Source organism: Herpailurus yagouaroundi, unplaced genomic scaffold, assembly GCF_014898765.1.
Source record: "Herpailurus yagouaroundi ecotype Mexico unplaced genomic scaffold, PumYag 29, whole genome shotgun sequence".
NCBI classification, from domain to species: domain Eukaryota; kingdom Metazoa; phylum Chordata; class Mammalia; order Carnivora; family Felidae; genus Herpailurus; species Herpailurus yagouaroundi.
In genome coordinates, this window is record NW_024412377.1 from 64,922,032 (window position 1) to 64,945,012 (window position 22,981).

The window sequence follows — 22,981 nt, forward strand, 5'->3', positions numbered from 1 at the left end:
GGCGGGTTGCGCGGAGACCCCTCTCCCCCTCCGGGCCGGAGGTCGGGAACCCCCGCGCCGTGCCGGGGACTCCCGGGCCAGGGGTCCCGGCACCTTGGGGACCCCTGCCCTCCCGCTGTCTGGCCGCCCCCCACCTGCAGCAGCCCGACCTGTCCCCGAGGCCCCCTGAGCCCCGGCGGTGGAGTGCGGTCTCGCCCCGGACGGGAAGGGGCTCACCCATCCACGCCCGCACGCGCCCTGCCACGCTGTGCTCGGCCGCGTGACCAACTCCCCGCGGTGAGGACACCCAAAATGGCTGCCGCGGGGACAGGCCACCGCGCTACGGGCGCGAGTGACTGCCTGGTGACCAGGTGTTACCGACCCTACCCTCATGTCCCCACACTCTTAGCTCTTGGTTTCTCCTCCCGGCGCAGAGCAGGGCTCCTTGATCCTGTTAGAGACCACCCGGCCCCTGCCCTAGAACTCGCGATCTTGCAGGAAAGAGGGGAGCGAGTGGTCCTGGCCCCACCTTGCATCTCCATGCCCTCTTGATCTTTCCCACGTGTCACGGGTCTCCAACCTCCCCGGAATGACAACCACGGTATCTGCTAAGCTTGTGCAGTGATTTCTTTCGGTCCATTTACTTTTACATTCTTTCAGCCCCGTGAGGTGCTTGGTGGTGGTGTCCATGATCCAGATGAGGAAGCTGGTACTCAGGTTAAGTAACCAGCACAAGGTCGCACAGTTGGCCATCTGCAGAGCAAGGCCACGCCTCAGCTTAAGTGTTACTTGCCCATGACTGTGTTGTCTAAAATTGCCCCCTCACGCGTCCATTCTTTGTTAGGTTACCCCTGTGGGTTTTCTTCAATAGCATTTGTCACCAGTTGGAATTAACTGTGTTTACTTGCTCGTTTTCTTCTCTCATCTTGTGATCAGGGCCTGTTTGTCGTGCTCACCTATCTGTCCCTACCTACATCCAGCAATCTCCTGTACCAGGTAGACCCTCAATGAATATGCGTTGGGTGCCTGAATGACAACGCCTACCTCCGAGTGACTTCGGAGCGTAAGCACTTAACCACCTCATGGACAGCTGCCTTCTGAACCCCCACTGCATTTTGTTTGTACTTCTCTCAAACTCATAATCTCTCTTCTGCCTCGCCTTCTAGATTTTGACTCGGGTGCCTCTTGCTTTTCTCTTCCTTGGTCTATCCCCGGTTCGCTGAGCTGCTTCCAGGCATTGCAATAGGTGGGAGGTGGGTATGCAGGTAAATAAGGAGGCTCTGCGACTCTTAACGGTGCTGGAGTCAGACTTGACATACAAGGTATACAGGATTGGGGGGGATCTCTTTGAAAAGATGCGTGGAGGCTCTACCAAGAAGTTCTGGGGCCTCTAGCAGGTCCTTTCTCGCTAGGACTGCAGGTGTCCAGCTTGCAAAAATGACAGTGTTTGGAAGGGAAGATCTGTCAGATCCTGTCTTAGCCCTACGTATAATTGCTCTAAGTATGCCCTCAAGGGTTAGATTGAGGGTGCAGGCTTTTAAGCCCCGTGGGCCTTCAGAAAAGGGACGGTATCTGGTGTAGTTGTCAGAGAGGAACCTGCATAGCAAAGCAAAGTCTGGCTGGACTTCAGAGGTGGTCATATATTTAGAATGCTCTTAATGCTCTGTAGAAGTCTCATGAAATCTCATGCAGATGGATGTAGGAAGATGCCAACAGGGAGGAAGCATCCCTCCCCCTCTTCGCTTCCTGGGCAGAAATCTTAGAGGACGACCAGAGCAGCAGTGACCTTACGAATCGGTCCATCGTCCAACTTCTTTGCTCTCCAGTGCCTTAGAATAAAAATATGGATGGCATCTACGTCCATCCTCCTATGCAGGCAGTGGTCAGATGTATTTAGTTGGAGTATAATCATGGGTGGAACCGACCTTTTGTATGAGGTTAAAGGTAAGACATCGGTAGCAGTAATCAAATTAAAAAAAAAAAAAAAGGCTGACTTATCTGGAAAGTGAAAAATTAAAGTAAGTATCAAACCTGTATGTAATTATACAAAGTTCAAAGTTATTGACATTTTAGTTAACTGTTACTTTGTCACATATTTTCAGGTACAGTATCTATAACATGATTTGATTCTTTTTTTTAAATTTTTTTAACATTTATTCATTTTTGAAAGGCAGAGAGAGACAGAGCGTGAACGGGGAAAGGGGCAGAGAGAGAGGGAGACACAGAATCCGAAACGGGCTCCAGGCTCCGAGCTGTCAGCACAGAGCGAGCCCCACGGACCGCGAGATCACGACCTGAGCTGAAGTCGGACGCTTAACCGACTGAGCCACCCAGGCGCCCCCATGATTTGATTCTTTAAAGCGGGTGGTAAAATATTCAACTGAATATGTCTAAAATAGTATGTTAACATTTGTATAGGCTGATGCCACCATCTCAAGTAGAAACCAATAGCATTAAAAAAAAGAAAGAAAATGGATGATAACTTCACCCCATTCTAAGAAATTGATTAAGAAACCCATACCCAAAGTTGATCTTGACTGCTGGAATATGACTGATGATTGTATTGTCACTGGGATGTTTTAAAGTTAATCCAAGAGTGGGATCTGCATTGTGGGGTGGGAAGTAGGGGGCGGGAAGGGTGCTGACAGGGAGATAGGCAGAAGGCGTTAATTCTCCATGTCTTCCCTCGGTTCTAGAAAAGCCCCCTGGAATAGAGGAGAGTGTGCAACAGAAAGCCATTGATGAGTGGAAATGCGCTTTGAAGGAATCTAGTTCTTTGCACAGGATTCAACTTTCTGGTCTGTAATTTGGTCTCCTGTGTGGCCACACCCTCGAGAAAGGAACCCTGTGCCTGGACGACCAGCCCAAACAAATTAGTAAATGTGCTGTTTAGGCTTCTTGAGTTAGGGTGATTGCCCCTGGCAGGCACATCACCTGTGGGCCCCCCGGGGTCAGAAACGTGGTGGAAAGTCAGACAGAAGCACTGATTCCAGGTTGTGCCATCTTGGGTGTGGAACTTGATTTTTCTGAGCAACTCTACAAAACTGGGGACGTTTTCTTGGAGAACAGAAATGAGGGTTTGGCATCGAATAATCCCGGAACGCCTAGCATCTGGCATAGTGGGCACTCAGTCATATCGCCCAGACAGTGACTTTGACGGGGTGTTTCACACCTGCCTGGCCCTAACTAAACCAGGGCAACTAGGCTTTCTTACCTCTTTCAAACTGCAGTTGTTTTAATCAACAGCAAGGGTACAGTTTAATAATTTAATTTCCATCGTTAATCTTTAGCCAGGGTTAAAGGTCTTTGTTACTAAGTCCCTGATAAAAAGCATATTCTCTGCTAACTTGTTTACTGCAAAGTTTTTGGCAAAAAATTTTTTTCCAATATTTAAGCATTTTCTTGGCATGCAGCTAAAAGTTTGAAACAAAGTTTGTCTTGGAGGGAAGTTACTTTTGATAGACATTTTCGATCATCATCTTCAGGCAGCCAAGCTCCAGTCTGTTTCTCCCCCAACCCCATCACCACCACCATTGCCAGTGACTGTATTTATGGGCAGGACTTCAGCCAGTGAGGACATCCACTCACAGGAAACTGGCTTGTTAGAAATGTTTCCTACCTTTATTTAGCATTTTGCAATTAATAAAGGTTTAAAGCTCTCTTGTGTACCTCAGCTTGCTCTACGAGCCACCTCTTATCTCCATTCTATAGATGATAATATTGAGGCTCAGAGATGTGAAGTGAGTCACCCAGTGACATGCCTACAAAGGAAGTGACAGAATCAGGACTCTAGTCCACAGTGCATTTGGTCCAGTCCCGTTCTGATTCCATACACTGTCAGGGTAAGTGCTCGCAGGACCAGGCCATAGGGCAGGAAGCTACTCTCATCAGGAACCAGCCAGAAAGAACAGACCCAGCAACCAGTATTAACGGCCAGGGAGTCATCTAAATGTCTACACTGGCCCTCCAAAAGGGTAAGCATCTTCCCTTAACTGGGAGGGCATTTGGTCATTATTTATTTATTATTTTTTATCTTCTTCCCATGGTGTTTCCCAAACTTACCTAATCATAGGATTCCCCTGGTGTACTTCTTAAAAATCTATTTCCGAGGCCCCATCCACAGCTCTACTGAATCGGAATCTCTGGGGACATGCTATCCTGGTTACAACCCCTTCTCCCAGGAGCAGGGTTCTGGAGGAGCCAGAGGACTTAGGTTAACATTCCAACGCCCCTACGTACTTGAGCAAGTTAGCTCAGGAAACTGAACTGTTGTGAGGGTTAGAAGAGTTGGTAATCTAAGGAAAGCTCTTAGAACAGATGGTTGTTAAATATTAGTGGTGGTTATTAGGTAATATCCCAGTTTCATCCATAAAGATCCAGAAACTTGGAACAGTGGGCTAATGCATACAAGGTCGCAGAGTCATTGGTGGAGCTGGGATTTGAACTCAGATCTGCTGCCTCCACAAACACAGTCTCCTAACCACTATACCTTCCATTCAGGGATCCCAAGGTATAAGACAGTTGGTTAAGTACAACCAGACGGATGGAAACCAAACAGATCACCATTGCCTAATTGGTGCAGGCTACAGCAGCCGTGAAGGCTTATATGTAGTAGAAGGTGGTCCTGGTTCTAGGAACCGGGGGGTGGTTTTCGCCTTTGTATAGCTGTGCACTGACTGTGTGACATCTAACAGAAATGCCCTCCCAGAATTGTTCGTGAAGATTGTGATGTAATTTGAATAATGACTTGGAAGGAGATGGAGTTCATTAACATTGCCAGTAGGCCTATGATAGTTAATGTAGTCCTGTGTTATGAGTAGAGGAACTTTGTCATGCCACTCTGGCTTTAAAAGCTTATGGATTCTGTGACTTAGTCATTGTGTACTTCAGAGCAGGCTTACTCCATATAACGGATATTCTTGAGAATTATGTACAGATTTGGATACCAGAGTCACTCAGCAAGATTTGTGATCTGATAACTCAGTTAAAGACTTTATCGGCAGAGTTGGGCGATGTCCATGCATAATAAGCTCTGTGTACGAAGGATGTCTGCAGGTTTTTGGGGGGAAATTTAGGTTGTGATCATTAAAATGTTTGTTTTTCAACTAATGTTCACAGTATATATTGGGTCTTTCCAAACGCAAGACCAAGCCGGTGTTGGGTACAAGGGAGGCCTTCAGTGGATACTGAACATATCAAGTAATTTTGTTTGTGAATTAATGAATAAAAAGGCTTGGAGAAATTTATTTTGATGAGGCTCCCTGATACTATATTTATGCAAACCCTTAGCCAAGGGTTTGAATTCTGACAGTTTTCCTCCTAAGAGATTATTTCTGTTCCCTCTCAGGGGTTAATTAATGAATCAACATTTATAATTTGTAAAATAATCTCTTTGGAAATGTCATTTAAATCCGGTCTAATTCTCTAATTATTAATGCTGCCAGATAGCCACATCCTGAGTTCATTCCAAGTGATTTTGTCTCTAAGTGATAAAGCTTTGGCTTTCTTTTAATTGCAAAGTGATGTCAGTCATCCACAGAAAACTTATAAAGTATGTCTGTCTGTAAATTTTTTTAATTATTATTTAATTGCTTATTTAATTTATTTATTTTGAGAGAGACAGAGAGCAGAAGCGGGGGAGAGTCAGAGAGAGAGGGAGAGAAGGAGAGAGGGAGGATCCCAAGCAGGCTCCACACCGCCTGCACAGAGTCAGGTGTGGAGCTCAAACTCACAAACCGTGCAATCATGACCTGAGCTGAAACCGAGAGTCCGATGCTTAACTGACTAAGCCACCCATGTGCCCCTGTATGTATGTATTTTTTAAGAGAGAGAGAGCACATGAGCTGAGGAGAGGAGCAGAAGGAGAGAGAGAGAGAGAGAGAGAGAGAGAGAGAGAGAGAGAAAGAATATCTTAAGCAGGCTCTATGCTTAGTGCAGAGCCCGGCGCGGGGCTCAATCCCACAACCCCCTGGGATCATGACCTGAGCTGAAGTCAAGAGTCAGACGCTCAACTGACTGAGCCAGCCAGGCACCCCTCATGGAAAAGATTGTTGAGTAAGAGTTCATACCTCATTTGGTCAGGCTTCAGGAAGCTCCTTACAGCTACTTAAACATATAAAGAGGTCACCTTCACCAGCCATTCCCCCGTAATATCTCTGTTCTGGACTCTTCACAGCCTCCTTCCCTCCTCAGCAACCCCTATTCCATCATTTCAGATCGTGCAAGCTGAGTCTGTTGAACATCAGAAGTGTGCCAAGATAGTGTTGTGTAAACCGTAACATTTTGCTGTTGGGCATGTGCAGTTGTCACAGTGGCCGGGAACTGGCTCGTAAGTTCCTGCTGGGGGAGGTCTTCACTTACTGCCTCCGTGGCTGTGATGTTCCACAGTCCTGTCTCTCTCTCCGTGGCATCATTTCTGAAGGTATTTCAGCAGTTCTGCGTAACTGTGAAGGCCTCAGGTAGACGTGCGAAGGGGACATCCTCCCCGCTGCTGCCTTCTGATTCTCGAGATGACTCTTTCATTCGCTTCAGGTGTGATAAAGCCGGTAAACTCACGTATTCTTGAACACATTATTTGGCGTCCCGTGCAGGCATCCCTTTAAGGTATTGCATTTTTCCTCATCCGTGCTGCTTTGGCAGTCCAGAGATGTACATCTTGTTCTCTGAAACTTTCTTCTGAACCATTTTGGCTTCTTGATCATTCCTCCTGCCACCAGTATCACAAGGTTGTACATCATGATGACTTCCTCCGGTGTTCTCTGCAGAAATTCCTACTTGATGAGTATCTGTCATAAAACTGTCAGCATCCGTTGTTCATGGAAAACTGTCAGAACCATGTGCTCAGCTGTGTTTGAGAACGTCTCTCTAAAAAGGTGTCTGATCTTGGACCAGTTTCAAGCCAGTCAGGGTGAGGGAGCTAGCCCAGGAACCCCAAACCTTCAGATGACTGCTCATTTTATGGGTAAACCAGACTGTAAGGAAACCAAGCTCATTCCTTCTCCTCCCACCCCTGGGGACTCGGCTTCCTCCCTACAGAGGTGCCCAAGGGGGGCACCCCCAACCCTCCAGCGCAAACAGCTGGTCAGTACCCAGTATGTGGGGGCCAGTGCCATCTGCCAGTCAGTGGGCACCCAAGACGTGGTGGTTTGACCAAGCGGTCAGGCCCAGTCATGGCCCAGCAAGCAGGCAGAAAGGGGGCATGCCTCAGAGACCCCCGCGTGGTGGCAGAGGCCACGCTGGCTCATTCACCCTGGAGATGGCTGCGTGATCAGAGGCCCAGATGGGTCTCAGCCCCCTCCCTTAGCCAGCTCCAGGTACAAAATGCAGCGTGCCTGGGGTGATGATGAGAGGGGTCCCCAGCAGCGTCTCGGTGCCCCCTCAGCCTGCAGCCCCCAGCACCCTGGCTCGGTGCACAAAGTGCTGCTGTCTGGTCTGCAGTCAGAGCACCCAGGCCCGGGTGTGGACAGGAGGGGAGACAAGTACCCCAGGGCAGTGGCAGGACCACTCCTGGCCCCCCACCTTTTTTTTATGTTTTTATTTTATTTTTGAGAGAGAAACAGAGCATGAGCAGGGGAGGGGCAGAGAGAGAGGGAGACACAGGATCTGAAGCAAACTCCAGGCTCTGAGCTGTCCGTGCAGAGCTGACATGGGGCTCGAACTCACGGACTGTGAGATCATGGCCTGAGCTGAAGTCAGACGCTTAACCGACTGAGCCACCCAGGTGCCCCATGGCCCTACTGGTTTTTAATGTGGAATAGGAAATACATTTTTGAAAAGAAAAAAGAACCCAAAAAACCCGAAAGTGGAACTCCTGATTCTAGACACTGGTTGATTAAAGTTGAGAAAGTGGAAGTGTGCTTGAAGGTTCATGTGTGAAAAAGGCTTGTCTAATTGAAACATGGGCATCACAGTTAATAATTAAAAATTTACCTGGTTTGAGACCAGCTGTCTTGGTAAGTGTGTTAATATGACATTCCTGATGAGGCTTCATGTTTTTGAAATGCATGAGGGGCAGAGACCGGTTATGAAGGCTAATTGGTATTTCTTATGCCAATGTACAGTGCTATTTGAAATCCTTTCTAAGTAGGGAGAACGGTGCTGTATTAGTTTCCTTTCGCCACTATAACAGACCACGACAAAATTAATATTTGTAAACCAGCACATTATTTGATAGTTCTGGAGTCCGGTGGTCTAAAATGAGTCTGTGTTACTTCTGGAGGCTCTTTGACTTTTGCAGCTTCCAGAAGCTGCCCATGTTCCTTGGCTCACCGCCTCACGTCACCCCAGTCTCTGCTCGTCTCACGTCTGTTCTTCCGGCTCTGCCTCACCTGCCCTCCTCTTTCTCTCGTGGGGGCTCTCGTGATCGTATCAGACCCACCTGAGTAAGCCCCGGTGGTTCCCAGTCTCAAGAGCCCTGCCTTAGTCACAGCAGCAGAGTCCCTTGGTCACAGAAGGTGACCGTGCGTGCGGCTAAGACGTGCACGTGTTGGGGAGGGGCATCATTCTGCCAACCACAGGTCCTTACAGGGCCCATCACTAAAAGCTTTCAGGGTTGGGGTTTTGGTGGGCTTGGCCGGGAGTCTGAAGATCAGCCTCCTAGCTCCCTTGCTGGGTGGGTGAGGATTAGTTGTGAGTAGCATCTCAGAATCTTGCTTTCCTCCTCGTTGAGCACGCTGTCAGGAGAGCTGAGGTAGACTCTTCTGCCACAGCGTGTAGCAGGAGCTGGCACTCTTAGGCTAGCATCTAGCCCAGTTCCTGGCATGTAATAGAAACTCCAGACATGTTGGGGTTTCTTTCTTCCATCTCTCCCCTTTTCCTTTGCCTAAAGAAGGACTCCTTCTTTAGGCAAAGAAGGCCTCCACAGCTTTCTTCTTGCTCCCATGTTCTGGGGTCACCACAGGGTCCTTGTAGTGCAGAACTTCATAGTGTCCGTAGACATGTTAGTATTTAAACAAAAAAGGAGGGCCTCAAAGATACCAGTTCTGTGCAGGCGTTAATTGATGTACTTTGAGGGGAAAAATAGCCAAATGAGAGCGGTCGAGTAGAGTAGAGAGAGCTGGCAGACCAATGCCCAGGAGTGCAGTCCTGCTGTGGGCTGTCCAGCTTGTCTTCAGCCACCAGCACCAGTCACACAACCCGGGCAAGTTATTTGCAGCCTCTGGGCCTCCGTCTCCTCATCTGTGTGGTGCAGTTAAAAATGGCGAGTCAGGGGCCCCTGGGTAGTTCAGTCGGTTAAGCGTCCAACTTCGGCTCAGAGCATGGTCTCACGGTTCATGGGTCCGAACCCTGCATCGGGCTCTGTGCTGACAGCTCAGAGCCTGGAGCCTGCTTCGGATTCTGTGTCTCCTTCTCTCTCTGCCCCTCCCCAACTTGTGCTCTGTGTCTCTCTGTCTCTCAAAAACAAATAAATGAAAAAAAAAAAAAAATCTCATACCTGGCCTTCTGCTAGGCCTACTGGGTCAGAATCTCTAGACAGGAGATAGTAATTGCCTTTGCGGGGACAAACCGTTCCCTAAGGAGGAACACTTAACGTGTGTGTACCATCTCTCCCTACTTGCAGCCACCATTGCTGAGAGTTTTTAGAACGTGCAGAGTTCTGCAGTGTTCCCCTCCCCCTAGACTGGCTCCTCAGGGGGCTGTATTCTCCCGTCTTCACATTCCCAAAATGGGAGTAACCACCTACCAAGGTGTTCTTCGTTTTGGCCAGCTGGACTACCAAGGGATTCACTTGACGTGTTTTCTAGGACACCACCCTGTCCTGCTTTTCCTCATGCTGGTCACTCCTTGTCAACCTCCTTTGCTGTAGCCCCACCTGCTGAATCCCCTCCACTCCCTGTGGGGCACGAAGGTGTCTCAGCAGACAAGTCTGGAAGCTACTGCTCTCCTGGGTGTGAATTGGAGTTTTTGTTTTGCTTTTTGTACGTTTTGTAAGTAACACATTTGATGTATTCGAATTCATAATTTAGACATTTCTCATAACAGTGGCACAACTCTTTGATGTGTACTACATAGCCCTTGATTTTGATGTGTTCTAGTTTGAAATTTAAGACGTTTTCTCTTACCATAGCCCAGTCAGCCAAAACCCAGCAGGGACAAAGCTGTAGTCAACAAAGTCACGTTCATTGGCTTCTTGCATTGAGGGAGACCACACACCAGAGGAACCAACAAAGGAGGAGATAAATCTTACAGAGCATCTTGGAGAACAGTGGACTTTAGATGAAGTTCAGTGAAACAGTATTTTGATTGGCTTCAACCAGGGCTGCGTGTTAAGGTCTAGACCCTGAAGTGGTCCCACTGCCCTGTTTCCTTGGAAATTACAGAGTTAAAAATTTGTGGAATGTCGTGTCCAGAAACTCTGTGATAAACTCCACACCTAGGCTGGGAATCCAGGCTCCTTTTCTTTTCTTTCCTTTTTTTTAATATGAAGTTTATTGTCAAATCGGTTTCCATACAACACCCAGTGCTGATCCCAACAGGTGCCCTCCTCAATACCCATCACCCACCCTCCCCTCCCTCCCACCCCCCATCAACCCTCAGTTTGTTCTCAGTTTTTAAGAGTCTCTTATGTTTTGACTCCCTCCCTCTTTTTTTTTCCTTCCCCTCCCCCATGGTCTTCTGTTAAGTTTCTTAGGATCCACATAAGAGTGAAAACATATGGTATCTGTCTTTCTCTGTATGACTTATTTCACTTAGCGTAACACTCACTAGTTCCATCCACGTTGCTCCAAAAGGCCATATTTCATTCTTTTTCATTGCCAAGTAGTATTCCATTGTATATATAAACCACATCTTTATCCATTCGTCAGTTGATGGACATTTAGGCTCTTTCCCTAATTTGGCTATTGTTGAAAGTGCTGCTATAAACATTGGGGTACAAGTGCCCCTATGCATCAGTACTCCTGTATCCCTTGGGTAAATTCCTAGCAGTGCTATTGCTGGGTCATAGGGTAGATCTATTTTTAATTTTTTGAGGAACCTCCACACTGTTTTCCAGAGAGGCTGCACCAGTTTGCATTCCCACCAGCAGTGCAAGAGGGTTCCCGTTTCTCCACATCCTCGCCAGCATCTGTAGTCTCCTGATTTGTTCATTTTAGCCACTCTGACCTACGTGAGGTAATATCTCAGTGTGGTTTTGATTTGTATTTCCCTGATGAGCAGTGACGTTGAGCATCTTTGCATGGGCCTGGTGGCCATCTTGATGTCTTTAAAGAAGTGTCTATTCATGTCTTTTGCCCATTTCTTCACTGGATTGTTTGTTTTTCAGGTGTGGTGAGGTCTTTTTCAGTTTGGTGAGGTCTTTATAGATTTTGGATACTAGCAGGCTCCTTTTCTTTGTGAAGAGTGGAATGTTTTGTTCTTTCTGTTGGATTTCCAATAGCAAAGTTTCTAACAGTTTGTGATTATAGAAAACAAGGTGTCTGGGTGAGATAAGAAAGCAGTGGTCACTCAAAGAAGGGGACAGTGTTATGACACTTTACAGCTGCATCGTGACCTTGGGAGAAGTATGGTTTCCCATTAACTTTGCAGTTGGCTTCATCTGTGTTTGCTAGTCCAGCTGGCTTTATGAACAGCAGACCTGATTTTTACCTTCTCACTCTTCCTGACCAGCTATGTCACACACACTAGATTTCTCATGTCTGTTGTCCTAACACGTTCGCTTTTGATCCAGTGGGCTGTGATACGTATTGAGAGTTTGATAAAGCCCGGTGACCAGAGTGCCTAGCGTCTGCACCTGGCATCTTACCGTACCTAAGAACTTGTGAAGCACCTGGAAAAGAAAGCTGCTATTCGAACTGGTATTAGAAATGTAGGAGGGAGACAGGAATACAAAAGCAATGGTTTGAAGCCTTCATAGTGATCCAGTCCTTCAATCTGCTAATGTCATGCAGAGACCAAGCCTAAGGAGATCACCAGCTTTGAAGAGATCAGAGACAAGGATACAACATGATTTATCATGGTGAAAAACTGGAAATAACTTAAACATTAAAGGTGTTGTTATGTACCCAAAATGAATATTTAGTGCCATGGGAAATGCCCATGAAATAAGCACAAAACAAAAAAAAATCAGGAAATTAAAATACAGAGTATGATATCAACTTTATTTTTTTATTTATATGAGAATATCTATAAAAAAATGCCTGCAAGGAATTACCAAAACATTAAAGATGTTTATTTTAGTGTGGCTAAATTAGCAGAGGTTTAGTTTCTTCTGTGTTTGCTACAATAAGCTTATGTTATTCAGAATACTACCATAAGCATGCATTTTAATAATACAGTGCAGTTTTAAAAATAAGTGTGTATCACTCAGAGAAAGAAATTATTTACTTTTGGGAAAATAGTAATGGTCCTTAGCCACAAACTACACTAAATGCTACAGTGTTACTCTTATTCGTGGGATTGTGTCACTGTGCTTTTTCCACTATGTTAGATTGAAGAACATAACTTGTCTTTTTGATTGGTGGCTTATATGCTCAACAAGCCTGCCTGAATCTGAATCTTGTTCTAACTGTAGGATGTTTAGCGTTTACTTAACCCTTTGTTGCATAATTAGTCACTTCGACTGGTAGAAACAGCAAATTTAATAGGCCAGAGTGCAGTAGTATTTTGAGAAAAGGGGTTTCAAACTTCAGACCCTGTTACTGCTGATGTTAATTTCAACTTTTTCTATTTCTTTTTTTTTCTAGAGTATTTCTAGGCTTCCAAAAGCTAAGGAGTGATGAAATACTATGTGTTTATAAAGAGAAATATGTGGGAAATTAGTGACATTTGGTTAAGATCAGGTGGGATTTATGGACAAAGTAAGCTTTGGGTGTAGATGGTCCTTCTGCCAGTTATAGCCAAGTTATTTTTGTAAATAGGAACGTACATAAGTTTTTGCCTGAAGGCTGACGTGACTCTAAGTTTGTAAAACGTGTTGGAACATCGTGAGCCTTGACTAGACTTGTCTTTTTGACCCTCTGCAGAGTCCAGGACGATGTCTGGAGAACTTCCAGCAAACATTAACATCAAGGAACCTCGATGGGATCAAAGCACCTTTGTTGGACGAGCCAATCATTTCTTCACTGTGACAGACCCCAGGAATATTCTGTTAAGCAACGAACAACTAGAGAATGCTAGAAGAGTGGTGCATGATTACAGGTAACGTTAACGGCTATGCTTTTTGGTGACTATAGTAATAGGTTGTCACGTGACCTATTGTCTCTAAACCTTCACTTAGTGATTTTACAACTTTCTTTTTAACCAAAAAGAAGAGGAAATAGGAACACACAGCTTATCCTGTTTTATGCTGAGTGAAGGCAGATATCCAGGGTTCACAGTAACCTGGAAATAAGACAGCCATCCCTCTAGCTCCTAAGTACCAATCTGTGAGGTCCCCTCTCCCAGCGCTCTGCCTCCTCCTCTTAAGTACACCCCAGCATCTGTAGCCCCCTGTGTATCTTTCTGTCTCCAGATGGAGACAGCATCGTGTAGAAAACAAGTTGTTAAGAATTAGGGTAGGTTGGTTGCTTCTGAGCTGGAACCTCAGTGAATAAACCGCACAGGCAGGAGCTCAGATGGAAAGATGCCGGTGGCAGGTTTGTAGGTTTGGGCTGCAGTTCATCAACTCAAAGAGTCGGTCGTGAGGTCAGAGAAGACAGATGCTCTAGTAGGCAGTGGTCACACCTGTCTCCATCGAAGACCACATAAGAATATCTCGGGCTTTGTGGGCCACAAAGGGTTTCTGTCGTCTGTTTTTCTTAGTTTGGCGTTTGCGTTGTTGTTGTTTCTTAAACAATCCTTTTAAAAACTTAAAAGCCACTCTTAGCTAGTGAGGCAGACAAGCCAGAAACAGTAGTTTACAGACTCCTGCTCTCGGGGAGAGTCCGCCGGAAGCTGAGAATCGGAGCAGTGGGCACTCGGGCCACAAGCCGCATACACAAGGCGGGTGTTTGATGGTTGGTCACGTGGGTGGTTGGGGAAGGAACCAAGGGCAGCCTGTAAACTCTGTGACCAGCTCTGAGGCTGGCCGGATCTTAGCACGTGTTTGCGCGTAAAGAGAGAATAGCCGGACAGCAGTCCTGGAAGCAGGAGGACAGCAGAAGCACAGTCAGGAATTCAGAAAAGCAGGTGTCCTATGAATCTGGAACAAGCGCCATAAAAAGAGGAGAGGTGGAGAGGAAAAGACAGAGGGGTTGAAAGGGCACAAACACATTGCAAAGAAGCTAACAGTTCTTTGTCAGAGCATGATGAAGCTTCCCGGGAGGCAGTGGCAGGGCATTAATGACGGAGCTGGCTTGGTGAGAGAGTAGAAACAAAGACGTGGGGAGCGAACCGGGGTGCTCTTCCAGTGGTGAAGGGCATGGGGTGGCCCACCTTTCCCACAGAGGGCCCGGTGGTAAATATTTCCAGCTTTGCGGGCCATACAGTCTGGATATTCTCTCTTACATGTTCTTCTGTGTTGTTTTGCTTTTTTTTTTTTTTTAATGTTTATTTATTTATTTTGAGAGGGAGGGACAGAGCATGAGTGAGGAGGGACAGAGAGAGAGGGAAAGAGAGAGAATCCCAAACATGTTCTGCGCTGTCAACACAGAGCCTGATGTGGGGCTCGATCTCACGAAACCACGAGATCACGACCTGAAACGAAACCACGAGTCAGATACTTAACTGACTGGGCCTCCCAAGCACGCTGCCTTTTTTTTTTTTTTTTTTTTTTTTTTTAACAACTGTCTAAAAATGTACACACCACTCTTAGCACACAAACCATTCAGAAGCAGGCCATGGGCTGTAGTTTGCCAGTTCTGATACAGAGGAAAAGGTGGAAGCTGACTGGGGTTTGCCAGGAAGTGGCAGAAAGGAACAGAAGGAACTTTTGGGGAGATGAAAACATTCCATACCATGATTCTGGAGGTGGCCACACCACTGAGTACGTTTTCCAAAACTCATCAGATCGTACATTTAAAATGGGTGACTTTTATTGCGTTTCAGTTATACCTTAATAAAGCTGATGTAATTTCCTGAAAAAAAGGAGATGCTTCCCAATTCATGTGCAACCCTGGTACTGTAAATGACAGAAGTGTGCTGAAAGAAAGCAGTGGCCCATCTTACAAATTCATAAGGCAAAACTCCGAAATAAAATCCTGGCACATCACATCCAGCCTTACGTTAAAACCTGAACAGGTAGGGTTTGTTCCAGGAATAAAAAAGATGATCTACTTTAGGGCATCTATCACTATAATCTATCACACCGAAGCAGGAAAGTCACATCTTGATAGATGCCCAAAAGAAGGTGAAATTATCCGTGTGTTTCTCAGAAAGTAATTTCTCAGCTGGGAATAAGGTACAGTGTGTCTTTAATATGGTAAAAAATACACATTCCACAGTAGCAGCCAGCATCGCACTAAATGATGAAACAGGAGAACTGAACTTCCCAGACAGTTCTGCAGAAAAGCAATCCTGTGGAATATTTCCCCCCAACACCAGAGACCAAGAGAAGGAGAGAGACACCCAGAGAGGGAGAGACAAGGTGGCTTCCGTAGTCAAATTTGAATAAGTTTACATCCCATTTTTTTTAGTTTTTTAAGATTTTAAGTAATCTCCAAACCCAACATGGGGCTCAAGCTTACAACCCCCAGATCAAGTGTTGCACGTTCCACCTATGGAGCCTGCCAGGCATGCCCCTGCATGCCATTCTTGAGGATGTCCTATCCCATTGACTTTTTAAATATTCCACAAAGTCTTGGACTAAAGAAAGCTGTTGAATCCTTTTTCTCAAACTTGAACATGGGCCCTTTTTACGTCCAGGAGAACACTCCTGAAAATCCTGCACTAGAAGGCATTCTCTCTAAAGTCAGGGGCAAGTCAGGGATGCTTGTATCTTCACTATTGTATGGTATTTTTCTAGAAGCTCTAACTAATTCAGTAAACATAAAAAAAAGGAGGAAGAGGGGCACCTGGCCAGGTCAGTCATTGGAGCATGTGATTCTTAATCTCAGGGTCCTGAGTTCAAGCCCTGTGTTGGATGCAGAGATTGCTTCAATAAATAAACTTAAAGGGCACCTGGGTGACTCAGTCGGTTGAGTGTCCGACTTTGGTTCGGGTCATGATCTCGGGGTCTGTGAGTTCGAGCCCCGCATCAGGCTCTGTGCTGACAGCTCAGAGCCTGGAGCCTGCTTCAGATTCTGTGTCTCCCTCTCTGCCCCTCCCCACTTATGCTCTTTCTCTCTCTCCAAAATAAATAAACATTAAAAAAAATAATAAACTTAAAAAAAGATGTAGAGATCTAAAAACATGAGACAATTTCTTTTTTCCCTTCCTCCCTCCCTCTCTCTCTCCCTCTTCCTCCCTTCCTTCCTTCCTTCCTTCCTTCCTTCCTTCCTCCCTTCCTTCCTTTCGATATTCTTACCAATCAACTAAAAAGCTAGTGGAACAAATAAGAGAATATGAGTGGGCTACACACAAAGAGTTAATAGTTTGCCGTATACCAGCAATAATAAGACAATATTTTTTATTTTATTTTATTTTTTAAATTTTTTTTTTCAACGTTTATTTATTTTTGGGACAGAGAGAGACAGAGCATGAACGGGGGAGGGGCAGAGGGAGAGGGAGACACAGAATCGGAAACAGGCTCCAGGCTCTGAGCCATCAGCCCAGAGCCCTACGCGGGGCTCGAACTCACGGACCGCGAGATCGTGACCTGGCTGAAGTCGGACGCTTCACCGACTGCGCCACCCAGGCGCCCCAAGACAATATTTTTTAATATCATTCCTAAGACCAAAACACGTATATACCTGTATATGAAACATCTGGGCATATACTTACCCGGAGGCGTGAAGCAGTTAGATGACCACAGAGGGTCATTAGGAGAAGCCTTTGAGTAACTGGAGAAACATGCAGTCAGTCTGGACAGAGTTTCAATCCAAATACAATTGTGTTCACATATAAAATTGGTAAAATAGGGGCACCTGGGTGGCTCATTCGGCTGAGCATCCCAACTCTTGGTTTCGGCTCAGGTCATGATCTCACAGTTCATGGGATGAAGTCCCACATCAGGCTCTGTGCTGGACCCTGCTTGGGTTTTTCTCTCACCCTCTCTCTCAGCCCCTTCCCCCCCACTCTTTCTCTCTAAAATAAGTAAATCAGTATTGAAAAATGACAAAATAGTTCTTTTTAATTTTTTTTAGTAGTTACTAATTTTTTTGAGAGAGAGAAAGAGAGATCGCACATGCGTGTGTGCACAAGTGGGGGAGGGGCAGAGAGAGAGGGACACAGAATCTGAAGTAGGCTCCGGGCTCTGAGCTGTCAGCACAGAGCCCGACGCGGGGCTCGAACTCACGGACCGCGAGATCATGACCTGAGCCGAAGTCGGACGCTCAACCCACTCAGCCACCCAGGCGCCCCCAAAACTGACAGAATAATTCTAAGCATTGTCTGGAAGAGTAATGAGTATAATTCAGGGGCTTTTGAAAAGGAAAATGAGGAGTCATGGTAGGAGAGACCTCTGTTCTTACCAGGCATAAAACGGACTGTCTTTAAAAGGGTGGTTATCGGCCCCACAAGGTGTAGATAGTGGGAACTGCACAGAAAGCCCCAAAACCAAGCCTGGCATTCACAGGATGTCAGCAGATGATGACTGTAACATTTAAATCTTGGTGTTAGCACGGTAGACCAGCCAGGGGGAAAGCAAAATTAAGCAAATTTCACATTTTCATAACTGAAGATAAATTCCAAATAAACTAAAAACTTCATTGACAGCAACAACAACAAAACAATGTTGAAAGTATAGGACGTAGAGGTGAATGTTTGTACAACCTTGCAGTGGGTCAGGCCTTTCTAGGTATTTGTTCCTACCTGACCACATAAAGATAAACATGTTCTGGGCAGCCGGTAACACAACTAAGCAGATCAACCACAGTGTGTTAAGTGTACATGTGAGTTGCTTAAACAGTGAGGTTGCTGCTGCCGCTGATAATAAAAAAAACAGTCAAGTAAAGAAAAGGATGAAAGGCATATTTAGAGTCTCAATATTTCATATAACTTTTGCCACAGCAAATGTACTCGTTTCTAAATAATCTTGGATGCAGAAAAGATTTATTTATAAGAAGATTAACTTCCTCATCCTTTACAAATGAAAAGATTAGCAGCAATTAAAATGTCCAACAATAAGGGATTGGGATAATCTGCTATCTGAGATTCAGTGGAATGCTGTAGCATTTGAAAGGATGATGTGTTAGTTTCCTACGGCAGGCGGCTGTAACCAACTACCACAAGCTGAGTGGCTTAAAACAACAGAAATGTATTTATTCTGTTGCAGTTCTGGAAGCTGGAAGTCTGAAGTCAAGGTGTGGGGAGAGCCATCTCCCTCTCCCTGAGAAGGATGTAGGGGAGAATCTTTCTTCCCCTCATGCAGCTTCTGGTGGCCCGAGGCATTCCTTGATGTTCCTTGACTTGCAGCTACATTATTCCAGTCTCTGCCTCTGCCACCACGGAACCGCCATCTTTGTCTGCACATGGTTCTTCTGAGGGCCCCAGTCATTGGATTTAGGGCCCACCCTAATTCAGCATGACCTCATTTTAATTGTTACATCTGCAGAGACCCTGATTCTGAATAGGGTACATTCTGAGGTTCTGGGTGGATATGAATTCAACCCAGTATAGATGATATAGAAGAAGAAAGATCCAGAGAAATGTTTACAAAATACTTCTCGTTTTAAAAAGGTGGTCATAAAGCGGTGGGTGTGGTGTTTTGTAAAGGTCCTAAGTGGCGTATTCAGGTCCTGCAAGACACTGGCAGCACGTTTACCACAACAGTGCCGGTGGGAATGAGTAGTTACAGGCTTGAGTGGTTTTCATTGCAGTAATGAATTTCTGCGTTTTCTAAATGTTTAGCAACGAACATGCGTTTCTTTGATAACAAGACAATGAGCCTTTCTAACCTAGGGTTTCAAACTGTAGGTTTAAAAATAAATTAATGGGGCGCCTGGGTGGCTCAGTCGGTTAAGAGTTCCGACTTTGTCTCAGGTCACGATCTCGCGGTTTGTGGGTTCGGGCCCCGCATCGGGCTCTGTGCCGACAGCTCAGAGCCTGGATCCTGCTTCGGGTTCTGTGTCTCCCTCTCTCTCTGCCCCTCCTCTGCTCATGCTCTGTCTCAAAAATAAATAAAAAAAAATTAAAAAATAAATAAATAAATAAATAAATAAATAAAAATAAATTAATGTTCTTGATCGCCGCGGCTTTTGTCTAGTTGGTTAAAAATATTTTAGAGTTTGCATAGTTAAAGATACATTTTTATTTATTTATTTAATTTTATTAAAAGTGTTACTTATTTATTTTGAGAGAGAGAGACAGAGAGGGGGGAGAACAGGGGAGGGAGAGACAGAATCCCAAGCACGCTCCGTGCTGTCAGTGCAGGGCCTGACGTGGGGTTTGAACTCGCAAACTGTGAGATCATGACCTGAGCCAAGATCAAGAGTCGGACGCTTAACCGACTGAGCCACCCAGGCGCCCCTCAAGATACGTTTTTAAATACATCATTTAAAACAAAGGATATTTCAGAGTTGAGTACTTCAAGATATAAGGTAAGTTTTTGTTTTTCAAAATTACAGACGATTTGAGATATACGGGTGTGAAATGTACATTGTGTTTACTGTCTTTTGTGTTACTAAAATCTCACTTAGCAACTTGCAGGCACGGTTGTTTCAGGTCAGCGGAAACTCAAGAACTTTCTAGCTACACATCTCTAGAGCACTGGTGAGATAATTAAGATGAAATTTTTCCCTTGTTATTTCTTGTTTCCCTAGGCAAGGAATTGTTCCTCCTGGTCTCACGGAAAATGAGTTATGGAGAGCAAAATACATCTATGATTCAGCTTTTCATCCCGACACTGGTGAAAAGATGATTTTGATAGGCAGAATGTCAGCTCAGGTTCCAATGAACATGACCATCACAGGTTGTATGATGACGTTTTATAGGTAAGTTCTGGAAATGTGACAGCAGTTCGTTTTACATCACAGAAGCTTCAAGGACAGTTTTATATGTGAATAGTTTTATGGGAAGAAATGTCATTTCACGTTGAGTTCCACTTCGTATAGATGTTGTAACTCTAGGGGGTTGTTTTAACTTTTCCCTGTGCTAAATAAACAGTATTCTCTTCGTTGTTCAAAAGGAGACTGAATGTTTCCCTAAATCTTAGACCCAAAAGGAGATGAGATGGAGGGAAGAAAATTAAAAAACGCTCTAAGCAGATTCTCTTTTGAATCCGTTCATATGACACACGGTGTAGGTGCAGCTGTAGACGTGGACACTTAGGCTTGTGCATGTGGTTGGTTAGGAGGCATCAGGGCTACTTTGCCTACAAATGGCTTCTTTTTTCCCCAAGAGAAGGAGCCTGACATTTGTTGAGTGCCTACTGTATGTATGCCAGGCTCTTTACAGATTTAAGATAAAATGTAAGGAAGATAACTTGCTCCTCACTGTAACCCTTTGAGCTTGGTGTCACTCGTATCTAAAGAACGAGGGAGCTGAGAACCAGAGGGCGAGCATCTGCCCCGCCGTCCGGGTCTGAAGCCCTCGACCCAGGATGCACGGTCTCTGCCCTAGCGTCGTCCTCCCGCAGTCCATCTCCCCTCTGGTTACTGGTGTGCACACTTTCTGTTCTGCACAGCGGCTAGGTCACAGGCGATGGCTGGTGTGTGATGGATTGCTCTGTTTTAGGACCACACCGGCGGTGCTGTTCTGGCAGTGGATTAACCAGTCCTTCAATGCCGTGGTCAATTACACCAACAGAAGTGGAGACGCTCCCCTCACTGTAAAGTAAGACTGTGAGAGTTAACTGCTCCCTGACTTCTCCAGCGTGCCCTCGATTCAGTGCCGTACGAATTGTTGATACTGTTCGGAATATCACGGGGCATAGTTTTCAGTAGTGTTTCTTCTCCTCCCTTCTCAGGGCTCGTGCTGTTAGCGGTGCTGGTAGGTGGGTTTGTCTCCCACACCCTCGAGCTCCCCCTGCAGAACGCCTGTGGCAAGTTTAGACAGCCCCCACCTACCCTGAGCCTGTGGCCAGACAGCAGCGTCCAAAGTAGCAGGCTCAGTAGTGCGATCTCTGCGGAAATCAGGGGGACTCTCATACAGGGTTTGTCTTTCTGGGGTTTTACTGATGTTTTTATTATTTATTTTAGAGAGAGACAGAGCATGAGCGGGGGGAGGGGCAGAGAGCGAGGGAGATGCAGAATCCGAAGCAGGCTCCGGGCTCCGAGCTGTCAGCCCAGACAGAGCCCGACGCAGGGCTCGAACTCACGAACCGGGAGATCATGACCCGAGCTGAAGTCGGATGCTTAACCGACCGAGCCACCCAGGCGCCCCAGGATTTGTCTTTAAAATAAATCATCTACAGAGCCAGTCCTGTAAACAGCCACAGTCCTGTAGCTAACCACAGCTTTCAGCTCAACGTGTACAGCACTTCAAAGTGTTTTCTTTTTCGTCGCATCACTTCACATGGCTTTTGACGGTCCACACGGTCTTCTTTCCCCAAATGGAACAAAGGCTGTGGAAATCCGCCACCAGCAGTGTTTATCACACCTTCGTTTCTTCCAACCCTTTGAACTAAAATTTCTTTTAAAGTGAGAGGACAGCGCTGTGCTTGGCTGCCTGTCGAGGACGGGACTTTCAGTAGTTCCATACGACAGGTTCTATCGTTTTAAGAACGACAGCGGCGCAGGTTTGCTTTCGGTGTGTATGTTTATATCGGGGAAGTACCTTTCGCTTGAGCAGCCGTGCTGCCAACACGCAGACCCGGCTGCTCCTCCCGCCATCCCGCACTGTGGCGTCGTGCACGCACAGCCCCTGCCTCCCACCCTGGAACCGGCTCCCTGTGGCCGCTCGTCGTACGTGGCAGTCGGCTTGTGTGCTAGGGGTGCCCCTTCTCCGGGGTCCGCCTGCTCCCCTTCAGCGTTTCTATGTGTAGACCGGTAGCGGGTGTGTTTGGGGGGCTCTCCGCTCTTAGTCACGCTCCTTCACATCTTCCCTCATTTCTTTAGAAAACGGTGAGCCCAAGTTTCCTGGCGTGCCCTCCTTTCTCACGCACCGTTCTTTCTCTTTCTTTTCAGTGAATTGGGAACAGCTTACGTTTCCGCCACAACTGGAGCCGTAGCAACAGCTCTGGGACTCAATGCACTGACCAAGGTACCCAGATTCTCATTTCTGTAGCAGAGCTTCTGAATTTCTTCTCACCTGCCTGGCTCCAAGCCTCTCAGTTATTTCCCAGAATAGTTCAGGTCCAGTTGTGTCTTCCAGTGAGCTTGGGAAGTGCCGTCACCCACACCGTCTGCCAAGCCCCTGGTCTGTCCCTGGCACTGTGCCCAATGTCCCCTGACCCTCACTGCCCGCTAGAGGCTGTGTGCAGAAGAACGTGCCTGCGCCCACACCTCCGGAGAGGTAGGGATGCCAGTACGTGGACTCCAGACTCTGCGACTCCAAAGCCCCCCAGTCCGTCAGCCAGGCTAAGCTGTCACATGTCCCGGAAGTGCGCCCATGCGGGAAATAGATGGACACCACCAGGCCACGAGTTTTGAAAGTACTCCTGGCCTGAGCGTCCATGCAAAGAAGGCTCTGGGTTTTTAGCGGTTTTCAGGGAGAAATAAGTGTTTGCATTTAGTCATCCGGGCAAAGTAAGGTAATGCTTTTGGAATTCTCTTTTCTGCAGCACGTCTCACCACTCATAGGACGTTTTGTTCCCTTTGCTGCGGTAGCTGCTGCTAATTGCATTAATATCCCGCTAATGAGGCAAAGGTAAGATCCACGTGCAGTTGTCGAAAGGACTGGTGCTTGACAGTGGAGCTGCTTGGAATAATTAGTTTTGTCGGAACTTTTATTACAAGTTCATGTTAATCTTTGCAGACGGAATTACGGGAGACTACGGGAGACGTGGGGTTTGCTTCAGCATAATCCGTCACGGGCGCGGAGATGGGTCCGTTAATGAAGCAAGCTTAGCCATGACCTGCTAGTTACTAAAGTAGGCTGTGGGCATGTG

The 22,981-nt window shown here is 46.3% G+C and overlaps 1 protein-coding gene across 4 annotated transcripts in view; it reads left to right on the plus strand.

Annotated features, from left to right (window-relative positions):
* The first annotated feature begins 242 nt into the window (after positions 1-242).
* Positions 243-22,981, plus strand: part of SFXN1 (sideroflexin 1) — a 40,216-nt gene continuing 17,477 nt past the window's right edge. Inside the window, exons 1-6 of one of the 4 annotated variants that reach the window (XM_040445550.1) lie at positions 243-1,244; positions 12,942-13,116; positions 19,755-19,925; positions 20,668-20,766; positions 22,059-22,134; positions 22,655-22,740. In XM_040445550.1, the coding sequence (XP_040301484.1) occupies positions 12,953-13,116; positions 19,755-19,925; positions 20,668-20,766; positions 22,059-22,134; positions 22,655-22,740 (596 nt within the window). In that variant the 5' untranslated portion in view covers positions 243-1,244; positions 12,942-12,952. Of the gene's footprint in view, positions 1,245-2,692; positions 3,954-12,941; positions 13,117-19,754; positions 19,926-20,667; positions 20,767-22,058; positions 22,135-22,654; positions 22,741-22,981 lie in introns of those variants that run through there. The other 3 variants (XM_040445543.1, XM_040445534.1, XM_040445557.1) reach the window with 3 other exon arrangements.